General features: G+C 38.8%; 2 protein-coding genes across 2 annotated transcripts in view; one reads left to right on the forward strand and one right to left on the reverse strand.

Annotated features, from left to right (window-relative positions):
* The window catches only part of LOC137999776 (uncharacterized), a 2,260-nt gene extending 1,924 nt beyond the window's left edge, over positions 1-336 (forward strand). The window contains exon 1 of the mRNA XM_068845680.1: positions 1-336. This exon is cut by the window's left edge and continues 1,924 nt beyond it. The gene's annotated coding sequence lies outside the window, so the exon portion shown is untranslated.
* A 3,370-nt stretch (positions 337-3,706) lies between these two features.
* LOC137999777 (large ribosomal subunit protein eL21-like) lies at positions 3,707-10,813 on the reverse strand. The gene is made up of 7 exons (XM_068845682.1): positions 10,766-10,813; positions 10,602-10,680; positions 10,131-10,192; positions 8,740-8,852; positions 7,411-7,488; positions 5,454-5,529; positions 3,707-3,833 (listed from the first exon to the last, which is right to left on the reverse strand). Exons 2-7 carry the CDS (start codon positions 10,666-10,668, stop codon positions 3,744-3,746), a joined length of 486 nt encoding a protein of 161 aa, XP_068701783.1. The 5' UTR covers positions 10,669-10,680; positions 10,766-10,813; the 3' UTR covers positions 3,707-3,743.
* Positions 10,814-12,177: the final 1,364 nt, after the last annotated feature.

Consider the following 12,177-nt stretch of genomic DNA (forward strand, 5'->3'; position numbering starts at 1 on the left):
AAGTACATGTATCTGGATTTAAGACTGGGTCTCCGAAAACTCTATCCCGACTACGAGATCAAGCAAACCAATAAAGTGTTTAACTTCCTGGGAGATTTCAACACCACCCTAAAGAAAGAACTCTCTGATCTAACCCACAAGAAAGATGTTACTAAAGTGCTAACCAACTGTCAGAAGTGGATTATATCACAGAACTGTGAAATCACCAAAACATTCTACAGTTTAAGACAACGAAACACACATTTTTTTAGTCCAGGAACTGTTGCCTAGACACTGTCCGCTGCAAGTTTCAAAACAAATTGTAAACTGAAAAGTTATTCAATAAAACAAATAATGATAGTATCTGGTCATTTTACCAGTTGTTGTTGGTGGTCTTGGTTCAGTGTCAAAACGATTAGAAAAGTGGATGGAAGACCTTGGTATAGACATTGGAACAGTATTCCTTAAAATTTAAAAAGACAACTTTATTGGGAAGGGCTAGAATTTTGAGGAAAGTGCTTGACACTTAAAGTGCCCCTAACCCCCAAATTTTTTTTTTTTCTTTTTTGCTAAAATGAATCTTTGCACCTGTTCGAAACGCATTGCGGCCATTTTTTTCATTTTTCTAACAAATCCTGCCATTTTATAGGCTTCGAAAGTTGCGAAAATTCAAGCATCTTTTGTTCACAACTGAGTCAGAAGGGGAGTGGGTCTATTCCTGACTTGACGTCACATACTGATTTACATTGCATTAACTCTTTGTGAACATGCATGCAAAGTAGATTGTGACGTCAAATCAGGAATAGACCCACTCCCCTTCTGACTCGGTTGCGAACAAAAGATGCTTAGATTTTCACAACTTTCGAAGCCTATAAAATGGCAGGATTTGTTAGAAAAATGAAAAAATGGGCGCAATGCGTCTCGAACAGGTGCAAAGATTCATTTTAGCGAAAAAAATATTTTGGGGTTAGGGGCACTTTAAATGATGGAGAGAACTCCTATGGCATCCTTGGCTGTTGGTAATGGCCCGCTCTCATAGGATAACAATACAGCATTACATCAGCTTGTGACCAATAAATAATAATAATAACAAATTATGTAGCAACAACAACAACAAGCAGTCTGAGTTTAAGGGCGCTTTCCTTTTGTCAGAACTGGGTGGAAAATACAACAATTTGAAGGAACACTTGCATAATAATCCCTCACATTCTTCTGGAGGAGTACCGGTATACATTATCCTCAAAGTGGGTTAATACCCCAGTCTGGCCGGTCAGTTCTGTCAAATGGAAAGTGTCACAAGATACACTTTGTGTTGTTATCTGTCTATATCCCTGGGCTGTCTGTATCCCCGTGGGAGGCGCGGTGGCCTCATGGGTAATTTTGCTCGACTCCGGATCGAGTTGTCCGGGTTCGGGGCCTGGCCGGGGACATTGTGTTGTGTTCTTGGGCAAGACACTTTACTCACACGGTGCTTCTCTCCACCCAGGTGTATAAATGGGTACCGGCGTAATGCTGGGGGTAACCCTGTGATGGACTAGCATCCCATCCAGGGGGGAGCATAAATGCTCCTAGTCGCTTCATGCTACAGAAACCGGAGATAGGCGCCGGCCTTAATGGGCCTTCAGGCTCGTAACAGAGACTTTACCTTACCTTATCCCTGGGCACAAGTGATATGTCAAAGTTGGGGGGAAAAAACAAAACGAAACTTCTTGATGCTCACTGGAATTGGCATCCATCTACTATACAATTATGTGCATTTCTAGAATATCTCATAACATGTAGGTAGTAAGACAAGTTTACACTTCCTTCAACCCAGAACCCTAGGAAATCTCAATCAGTGTTGAAAGTAGAGGCTCCACGAGAGGTTATTTCTGGAATACTGAAAAAAAGTGAGGCCAAAGCAAAGGTGTGTATCAAAGTTTGGATGAAGTCTTGTAAATGATGAAAGCAAACCCCAACCAATGATAACCTTGACTCATAACCTAAATGCAAATCTTTAAGAGAATAGGCAACCATCATCTAGCATGAACCCATCAGTTAACTCTCGATCAACACCTTTGGCATTGTCTAACCATTTTTAAGCAAGGGAGAAAGCATTTTGGATGAAAAGAGTTGCAGGAAGGAGAAAGACCAAGATGAGGGACAAAATTAATGAGCCTTCTCAGTGGCTGGTTGACCACTTGCCGAGCTGCAAGCCACCTTCTTTGAAATCTCTACCTTTTCCAAAAAACTCCGAAAGCATTGAAAATTTGAAATAGCAAAAGAAAAAACTGGTTGTCCTAAAAATTACAAAAAGGTAATTAAAAGAATTAACAGGTGCTTCTTTCTTAGCTCAATGGTGCAGTGTTTAACTCAAGACAGTGTCCGCTTACAAAAAGTGTTTAGGTCACACATGAATGTGTATCACTCGAGAGTAAGACTCAAGTGTTTGGGGACTGAGCCTTTTTGTCTTCTTTCTTCTCCCAGTTTTATCCAGGGGCATGCCAACTTGATCAGAGGCAGCCTCTTGTAGATTTTATCATCAATTCTTACGCCTATTCTGTTTGCTCTGACCTCAATGTTCTCAGCAAAATTTTATTACACATGTACATCCCATCAAGCTCAGGTTGCACAGGTGAGAACCATTGAGGGATTGACTAGATCAACTCAAGTCTTTTGAGAAATTCAAAAAATGACCTTTTAAAAACACTGCATTATCTCTAAGTTTTCTGGCAAAGCACCACACCCTGCTAGAACACGAGGCATGCTGTCTTATTATTCTCTTACTATTATCATGATCATTGTAATAATTTATTATTAGACATGTGTTTCTATAATAATAGCAAGGATGAAGAAATCCCAGGGGACTGCTTAATTAAATTAATCTATGAAAATTATGCTAATTCATCCACAAGAGCTGGAATCCAAATTGAACACTCTATCGCTGTCTCACTTCACATGAAAGTACTCACATGGACACGTACAAGCATGCGGTAGCTGGTGATAAAGTAAAATCTATTATGGGTTATTATTCCATCAGTGCATTAGCACTGGTAATGGAAAGGGGCCCACACAAGGATAACCTGAGGGCAGGCTCTCTCTTCGCAGTGGGAGAGAGAAAGAGAACTCTCCTCTCTCTCTTCCACCCTGAAGAGAGTGCCTGCTCACAGGCTAACACAAGGACAAATAAAGTTACCCTATGTCATGAATAAATAATGTGGGAGGCGTGGTGGTGGCTTCATGGTTAGTGGGCTCAACTCCGGATCGAGGGGTCCAGGTTTGGTTCAGGTCTTGGCAGGGGATGTTGTGTTGTGCTGTGTTCTTGGGCAAGACACTTAACTCTCACGATGCCTCTCTCCATCCGAGTGCAAAAATGGGTACCAGCAAATTTAATACTGGGGATTACCCTGCAATGGACTAGCATTCCATCCAGGGGAAGAGAAGTACTCCTAGTCACTTCATGCTACGGAAACCGGAATAGGTTACAGTGTGTTGCGCCACTGGCTCGTAAGCAGACTTTTTTTTATGTCATGAATAAACCAACAAATTTGAGATGAGAATTAGGATAAAAAATTAATTTTGAGCAAAAATTATTACAATTTCGACATTTGCAGTGGCCATGATGTCTGTTTGGCTTAGAGAGCTGTCAGCTTCATTCAAGCTGTGAAAAAATGAAGGCCAGAAAGGAAACATAAATTGGGGTGAAGGGGGTGGATGAAGAAGTTCATAAAATTGTGAAGACGCAAGGTAGTGGTATGTTTGACCTAGGAGTTTATTTTCATTATTCATACAACAAACTCATATGGAATTGGCTCCAGGAGCTCAGGAACATTTCTCTTTGTGCGTACAAAGTGAGCGGGCCTTGGTTGTGCAGGCTGAAAAAACAGTGAAAAAGACAAGTGTAAGATGTAAGCATAACTGAAAATAAACCTGTTAACCTGAAATGCTAAAAGAGATCCTCTGCACAAGTACAGTGCTAAAGAAAGAGAAAACAGAACCAAACCTTTTGGCATTTTTACAGGGTTTTCAAAACAAGCCAGCGACCGCAGCAATTCTGCCAGCTACTTGATCATATCTTGCCGGTTACTCTGGTCGTAGCAATTAGCTCATGACAAATAATCTTGGTGGTTCTTATCCACGCAGTATAATTATCTTGGCAGAATAACTACACACTCTATTTTGCAGCAATAATACAAAATATGTATGTATGTAAAAAGTAGAAAGCTTGCTAAAAAAGAAACTCAATTTTGTGCCGTTTGTCGGCATCTTGAATTGAAAATAAGAGGCCTGGTTAACCTCGTTTGGGTGTGGTGATTTTGGTCGCACGCTTCCACCAGCTGGCTTCCAGCTGAACTGTGCAACACACTTCTTTTGTTTTGGATTAAAAAGTCAGGATCCTCAGGTAGGTGAAGAAATTCAGCCAATACACATTAACTCACTTAACTAGTTGTCAGGCCTCGAACACATGATTATGACCTTGTATATTTTACTTAATGCTTCTTGAATAAGCTACAGTCGCCTGATTTGATAGATAAGGCTTTCTATTGAAAGTTGTTAGAAAAGGCAAATTTTGCTGTCTGTGTACGTAAATAAGCCATGATACGTGTAGATGAACAATGGATGTTCAGATTGCAGTTTTCGCGTGGTACCTAGCTGCATTATAAAAGTGAATTACAATGCTTTTTGAAATGATTCAAATTGATGCTAGGTTGAGGGGCCATTATTGCAATCAACGTCCGTCTACTTCTACAGAGACTGATGCCTACTTCAAATCATTTTGAAAGCCCTGTTTCTCTTAAAAAATATTCACAAATTCTGGAAAAAGAAAATTTCTAAAGTGCCATCCTAGAAAATTTGGTATACCATGTACTTTGTGAGGTTGGCTTAGCAATTACCTAAATATTTTGGATAGAAACTAACACGACTTGATTTTATGAATAAAGTAGAAAAAAACATGCAAGGATTTTAAAAGAGAGCTTGAAGACTTGTTTTAAGGGCTCCACCTTCAATTCACCTTGGGTGGCCTCATGGTTAGTGCGCTCGACTCAGGATCGAGTGGTCCAGGTTCGGGTCCTGGCCAGGGACTTTGCATTGTGTTCTTGGGCAAGACACTATACTCTCACGGTGCCTCTCTCCACCCAGGTGTATAAATGGGTACCGGCAAATGTCATGCTGGGGTAACCCTGCGATGGACTAGCATCCCATCCAGGGTGGAGTAGAAATACTCCTGGACGCTTCATGCTACAGAAACCGGAGATAGGCGCCGGCAGACTTTACTTTTACTACCTTCAATTCAAGGAGAACTTCGTATCTTTCTTCATGCTTGGAGCCCTCAATCTATTTATTGCACTGAATGGATTGGGCACCTTACAAAACGGGCATTCCGTTTCAAGGATACCACTTTTTCAAGTTGATGTTTGGTAAGGCAGATTCTTCAGTTGTCTACTGAGAGTCACAATTTAACGATTATTGGTATAGTATGGTGTTGTTTGCACCTGTCTTTTGAGGGGAACTCTTCTCAGGCCCTTCTCCTTAGCCTCCTTCTTTTTTTGCTCATTTTCATGGACACGCCTACAATACAAGACAGATACAGAAGAAATATTATTTGAACCACTGTTTAAATGACAGGGAATGAGTTGCACAACACGCAGTTGTACCTGTACATGCAACTCCAGCTACCAATTTTTATTCTATCCTTCCACAACTGCTGATGGAAAATCTCTGTTACTTATATACTACCAAAAAAACTTATCAGCCTCTGCCAAATTCCACTTTCCTCAAAAGTATAAGAATTATTTCAGATATCACATAACAATAATAGGGACTGTAAGATAGTGGACAACGGTAGGCTGGGACGGTTGGATGCGTATACCTGAGACTTTGGACGAGTACGGTAGAAAGGCGCGAAAATTTTAACTTAAGATTCGGCCAACACGACCGTAGGACGGTGGAATAAACATGTCTTTTGAAGAGACGAGAAATTCTCTTGTAATTTCTTTTGCAGAAGGTTCAATTAGCGAGGAGGAATTTCTTCTTTTATACCATGAATACGAATCAGTGAATCCTCTTTATCCTTACTGGGAATTTGAACCATTTTGTTTAGATTCCTTGGATTCTAGCGAGTGTAAATCAACTAAGGGCAATTGGTTCATAAACAAAAAATGCGGCTACAATTATCTCTTTTACCTTTCTTTTCTGCTTTCCTCTTGTGTCATGGTGGATTATGGATAACGCTACATTGAGAACAAGCAAATTTTGGTTTGAGCCACGATGTGGCCGAGTGATGTCTTTGAATGAACTCAGAATTTTCGCTAGCTAGATTTTTTCATTTCAGCGATGGATAAATCAAGACAAACACAACCAAATGCACATTTAACCCATTGGGTGATCAGTTTTCAATGCATAATAAAGGAAAAGACTAAAATAGTGCGAATAAGTATGGATGAATTCCTACCGTTTTCACCGTAGATTCCACGACGAGAAACCCGGCGAAAACATACCGTCCTAGAAGCACGACGGTCAAATGTCACGGGGATTTTGCGTGACATGACACTCATCTAACCGTCCCAGTCTACCGTCGTGTACTATCTTAAAGTCCCTAATATTTGGAGGTGGTGTAGTCCAGTGGTTAGGTTTGCATGTGAGTTCAAATCCCATTCTAACCTTTGGTTTGGACTTATTTCCAGATGTCGCAGATTCAACTGTACCACGCTTTGTAGCTTTGTACATGTAAATAGCCAACTGCTTGCCTCCACCAGTTGGAGTTCTTAATCATGTTTCTGTTAAGTTTGAATATTATTGTTTCTTTCACATCATTAAAAGTGGCGTGCCTTTGAAATAGCTTGATAGTTAAGTGCACTTCAACTATAAACAAAGCATTTACATTTACAATATTACATAGACTATGTTATTTTTTTATTCTAAATTGACCACTCACCCACTAAGGGCTTTCAAGGACCAATGAAACTTAAGGATAAAGATGAACAGAACAAAGGAACTTTTAAGAATCTCAACTGGTAAGAGGCAGAGGAAGGAAAGGAAACCGGAAAATCTCACCCTAATCCCCTCAGCCAATCTGCCTCCATGAGGCCCTTGTTTGGAGTATACAGAAGTTCAATGTCGGGAGAACATGATAATTAATTTTGACATTTCTCTCTGATGATGTTGATTGAAGGTGGAAAGCATTCTGATCTTGGCCAACGAATAAGATAATAATGGAATAAACTGACTTTCAATGACTAGAATAAAAGCATTTACAGCACAAGATTTAGATTCTGTATGGAATCTTCATCAAGTAACCAAGCTAGGCATTGAGTCACATGATTCAAACTTGCACTTAAAACCTGGAAACTGGAATTTGTTTTTTTTCAAATTTGATAATAACAGGATCAAGTAACTTATTATTCCCTCACTAATACCAACAGACTTATTCCTATGACTTGTATTTAATACCTTATGAAGTCATCGCGGCATTTTGAATGCCTGACGTGCTCAATACGCAAGTTTATTCTCTTCGCCAAGATTCGTCCCCTGAAACAAAAAAAAACAGAAAAACACTGTGTAATAAGTGACAAATTTAATTTGTGAAGGGTATAATAGACCACTTTCGATATATTAAAATTCAGTCCAAAACAAAAGGCATCATCTCGAGGCTCTGGGGAATAAATGTAAGGATTTGTATGAGTTTATTCCCCAGAGCCTCGAGATGATGCCTTTTGTTTTGGACTGAATTTTAATATATCGAAAGTGGTCTATTATGAAAAATGAATTACTTTCACTTGTTTGATGGACATGTACCCATGGGTTAACGTTCCACTATGTGAAAAGTCTCACCTAACTTCCATTATTTCATGTCATGGGGCTTCTTGCCAAAAAAACAAACAATATTGTAGTTCAGAGTAGAAACTCTTCAACTCTGCTTTCAGCATTTTTTCAAACATAAATTAATAAATACAACCTGCTTCCTTCCTCAGACTATTAACCTGTTCCCTCTTAAGATAATAACACTTGTAGATTTTACTCTAGTGCCATGTACCTCGTAGTAACCAAGTTCGAGGTCGGTACTCTAAGTTACGGCCCAATTTTTTTTCTGTTGATTCACAGCCCAAGAGCAAAGCGCACTGGCCATAAATCAACAGCAAAAGCAAGGATTCACAACTTTCAGTACAAACCGAAAAAACGAGGTGGGATATTTCTTATATCTCTGAGGTAATCAGGCATGCGGGAGAGGAAACTAGTTGAAGTCAAGTTAAGTGGAAGGTGCAAATGCCATGTAACATTAATACAAAAAGAATTTGCTAGAGAATGTTTTATCAAAATGTCCAATTTACTGGGATCTAAAGCATACTGTAGAATTCTCTATTTTCGAATTCCCTATAATACACTTTGTTTGCCCCCCAAATTTTGCATAAGCCATTGTTTTCAAATGCTCTTGGGAATATGCAATGTCCCCAAGAGCATTTGAAAACAATAGTTTAAGCAAAATTTGGGGGGGGGGGGGGGGGGAAACAAAGTATATTATGGGGAATTCGAAAATAGAGAATACAAACCCGCTTATTTTGAAAGGGATAAAATTGTTAGCGATATCTATGTCCACTTTGCTTTTTGAGAGTGAGACTTCCAGATTTTACTGTCTCGTGCCACACAATTTTACTTGCCAATGGAGGTCCATTCAGGGGGTGAAAGGGTTAACCAGTAATTGGAAAAAAACTAGAAAACGTTGTATCATTAAAACTGTGTTGCCACTAATGGCCAAACAAATCCAAAATATTGCAGACATACTTGACTTGTTTGTTGACAATCACTCCAACAGCACGCTTCGCAACATTAAAAATTCGGCCAGTTCTGCCATGGTATACTTTGTATGGCATTCCTTTGTGAATGGCTCCATTCGCCTAGAGAAAAGGTTACATAAAAAGCTCACTAATGTATCCATTTCGATTGGTTCTTACCTACAAATTAATCAGAGGACAGATGCACAGATGACATCATAATCAAAAACTTTTAATTCTGTGTTATGTAAAACAAATAGATCCCATGTTGCCTTGCATCTGTTCAGTAGTAGATTACGTATAGAAGACATCAAAATGTGGTAAGAACATTGGTGACACACAGGACAATACTTATTTTGTTCTTACCACATTTTGACATCATCTGTGATCTACTAATGAACAGGTGTACAGCACCATGGAATCTATTATTTTGTTAGGTATACCAGACCACCGTCAGTGCAAACAAAAGCAGTTTCAATAATTTTTACGTTTTAATTAAAGTCAAGACTGAAGACACCTGAAGAAGAACACATCACAACGTGAGGATTCTTGGAATTCTTATCATTTTCAGACTTTTTGTTTAAATTGCCACAGGTTGTTTAGAAATGAAAAGACAAGCAACACTCTGTTTATATTTTTGCTGTTTTGCAGTTGATATTCAAGAATTATCACATGCAAAAAACTCTGGCCGTGCTGTTTGCTAAACAAGAAACAAAAGAAACCATTCAAGAGAGATGAAAACATCTCACTGTGCCTTGTGAGTCTACAAAATTTTGACCACTGTGATAAGGATCCTTCTTCACAAGAGGTGACAGATAATATCAAGGGAACTTTTAGGATTATTTCCTCAGTGTGGACATACCAGTAGAGTTTATCTAAATATATTACCACATCTTACCAAAAATCCTGAGGGAGGTTTGTAGAGAAATTTTCGTCATGCATAAAATGTGAGAAACTTCGCTTGAGATACTGTAGTCTTGACGTTTGGCACATTTTTGCCACTTATCTCCCTGACAGCCTGCGAGCAGAGCCTCCCTAAAACTCACCTGAGGCGAGCAAGAGAAGCTCTGCAGAAATCGTGTCAAGTCTTTTCAGTCACCGCCGCCCAAGTTTCTCTGCTACTGTAGTCACTCCGGTCAAACCAGTTTTGGCAGCGCGCGTATCATATTTTTGACAAGGTGAAGACCGAAATTGAGCCTTTAGTATGAAAACCAACATGGTGTCCAGGAATGTGATCAAGACTTGGCCTGAGTTTGAAACTGTCTCCAAGCAAAAGCTCGCACAATACTCAACAAAGACTAAACACGACTTCAGCAGAGTCCTTTCTTTCGCATCGAGTTTAGAATGGCTCTGCTAGCAGCCCTTGAGAAACAAACATAATATTCGAAAAAAGAATCCTACCTTGATGTCAACAATATCACCAACTTTGTACACTTTCAGATAAGTTGAAAGATGGATTGTACCTAAGAGACACAAAGTAATCTTTCAACACTGTACACATTTTTAATTTACCACATAAGTAGTATACTGTACATCCATTTTCCTTAACACAACCACAAAAAAATTAAAAGAAAATTACATTACCACTGTATGCAAAATAACAGCAACCTCACCAAATTAGCACGTTTATCTTTTTCAAGTTTAAATCACAGAACCGGCATAGGAATGCAGAAAAATAAGCTTAATTATATAAATTCTGGTCGAATTGGTTATTAAAGGTGTCTTTAATACCAAACCTTTTGCTACTTCTGATTCAATTTAGTGTGTATGTTTACTCATTCAAGAGAGACGAAAACATCTCAAAACAGTATCGTCTCATTAAAATACACAACATAAAAATAAGGGGACAAACTTCTGGTTATCAACACTTACCTCGTTTCCTAAAATCCCGAGAGAACATATAGCGCGTTCCGCGCCGGAGCCCCTTTGTATTTACCATTTTTAAGGTCCTCTGAAATTTAAAATTGTTTCCAGTTAAATATCATTGGAGTTAAAGAGGTGAAAACGACCAAAACTTGTTCAATTCGTGTCCTTACCAAACACCACGTGAACAAAAATGGCCGAAAGCAAGAAAGAGAACGAGATGGGGAGTATCCCACAATACAATACGCGCCCATTGGACTCCAGTGTCACGCGCTGAATTCGCAAACACGCGAGTTTACAGTACAATAATTTATGAAATTCTCCCCAAAGGGGCTTTTCAGAGCTTAAGTATCTATTTTAAAAAATTAAAAAATAAAGATCTATCTTAATAATTACAATGCAATTTAAAGTATAGAATAAAAATTTACAATGAGTTAAGAATATTAATGTATCAAAGTTACTGGCCCAAAAATTACAACTTAGGTTAAAACAACAAGTTAAAAATTAAAATCGACTCATTAGAAGGTATGTACTTCAGATAAGTTTCCTGATTCCAGCGTGTGGACACACACGCGTCCACGCTCATGAGTAGTTTTTATCCCTCAAGAAGAAAAGCACACTGCGCCCAAGCTTTCGCTCGGCTCCTAATTTCAACAAGTTAATTTTTAAATGGAATAGAGCACTTAAGTGCAAGAAATCCAAAAAAATAGTGGATATTGATTTATTGAACGGAATTCATCATGAAGGACTCACCCTTCATGTGGGCAAGAAAAGCTGAAGGAATGGCGCGTCTGGGGTCTGGAGAGGGAAGAAGGAAAAGTTTCATTTCAATCATAAACACGAGTTAAGAAGAAGTACAAGTTAAACAGAAAATAATACATCACATTATTCGAATGGCTTTTCAACTTTTTTATGAAAGATTTCGGAGGAACCCAGAAAAACCCTTTTTTGGGTTCCACTGTTCAAAAAGCTCTTGTGGGGTGGGGATGGAGGGCAAATATTGACTTAAACCATTCATCTTCGCCTCTAATAAAAATGAAACTTTCAAGGAATGCAAGTAATTAACGGCAGTTCACAAAATAATAAAGACAAAGCCACAGTAGAAAACTGGTTATAAGACCCTCATTTTCGCTTAGAACTTGACATTTTAATTTTTGTGTACCCCGACGTATAACTTCTAAAGTAATGACTGAAGTAAGTTTACAATAATATTATTGCTAGCTTTGTCCTCAACCTAGTTATCGGTCTCTCACTAAAGGTGCGAAGTAAGATTTTAAGATTGCATAACCGGAACTTTTGAGGATGTATGTTAGGGCATGCAAAACTTAAGTTATAAGTGAAAAGGAGACTTATCCTGTCTATTGCTGCTGTGTTTAATGTTTGTGTTCAACTTAAATGGTCCAAAAAACAAGAAACCATGACCACGGTTGATGCGTTTCATGCATTGCTCTACTGGGACTGGCTACATTGTTTGTTTGTGTTATCTTTATTTACAGAGGGAGATGTAATAACTTGTTACAGTTTTCTAACTTACAGCCCTCCCAACCATGATACACACAGAAGACAGACCACAACACCGGGAACT

This window comes from Montipora foliosa, chromosome 4 (genome assembly GCF_036669935.1).
Source record: "Montipora foliosa isolate CH-2021 chromosome 4, ASM3666993v2, whole genome shotgun sequence".
NCBI lineage: Eukaryota > Metazoa > Cnidaria > Anthozoa > Scleractinia > Acroporidae > Montipora > Montipora foliosa.

Bases quoted from the DNA above. Each gene is read 5' to 3' on its own strand.
- LOC137999777 (XM_068845682.1), bottom strand. From the start codon at position 10,668: ATGGTAAATACAAAGGGGCTCCGGCGCGGAACGCGCTATATGTTCTCT. The intron at 10,193-10,601 runs GTAAGTGTTGAT...TGTGTCTCTTAG, and splicing joins TCGGGATTTTAGGAAACGAG to GTACAATCCATCTTTCAACT. The intron at 7,489-8,739 runs GTATGTCTGCAA...TTTTTGTTTCAG, and splicing joins ATTGTCAACAAACAAGTCAA to GGGACGAATCTTGGCGAAGA.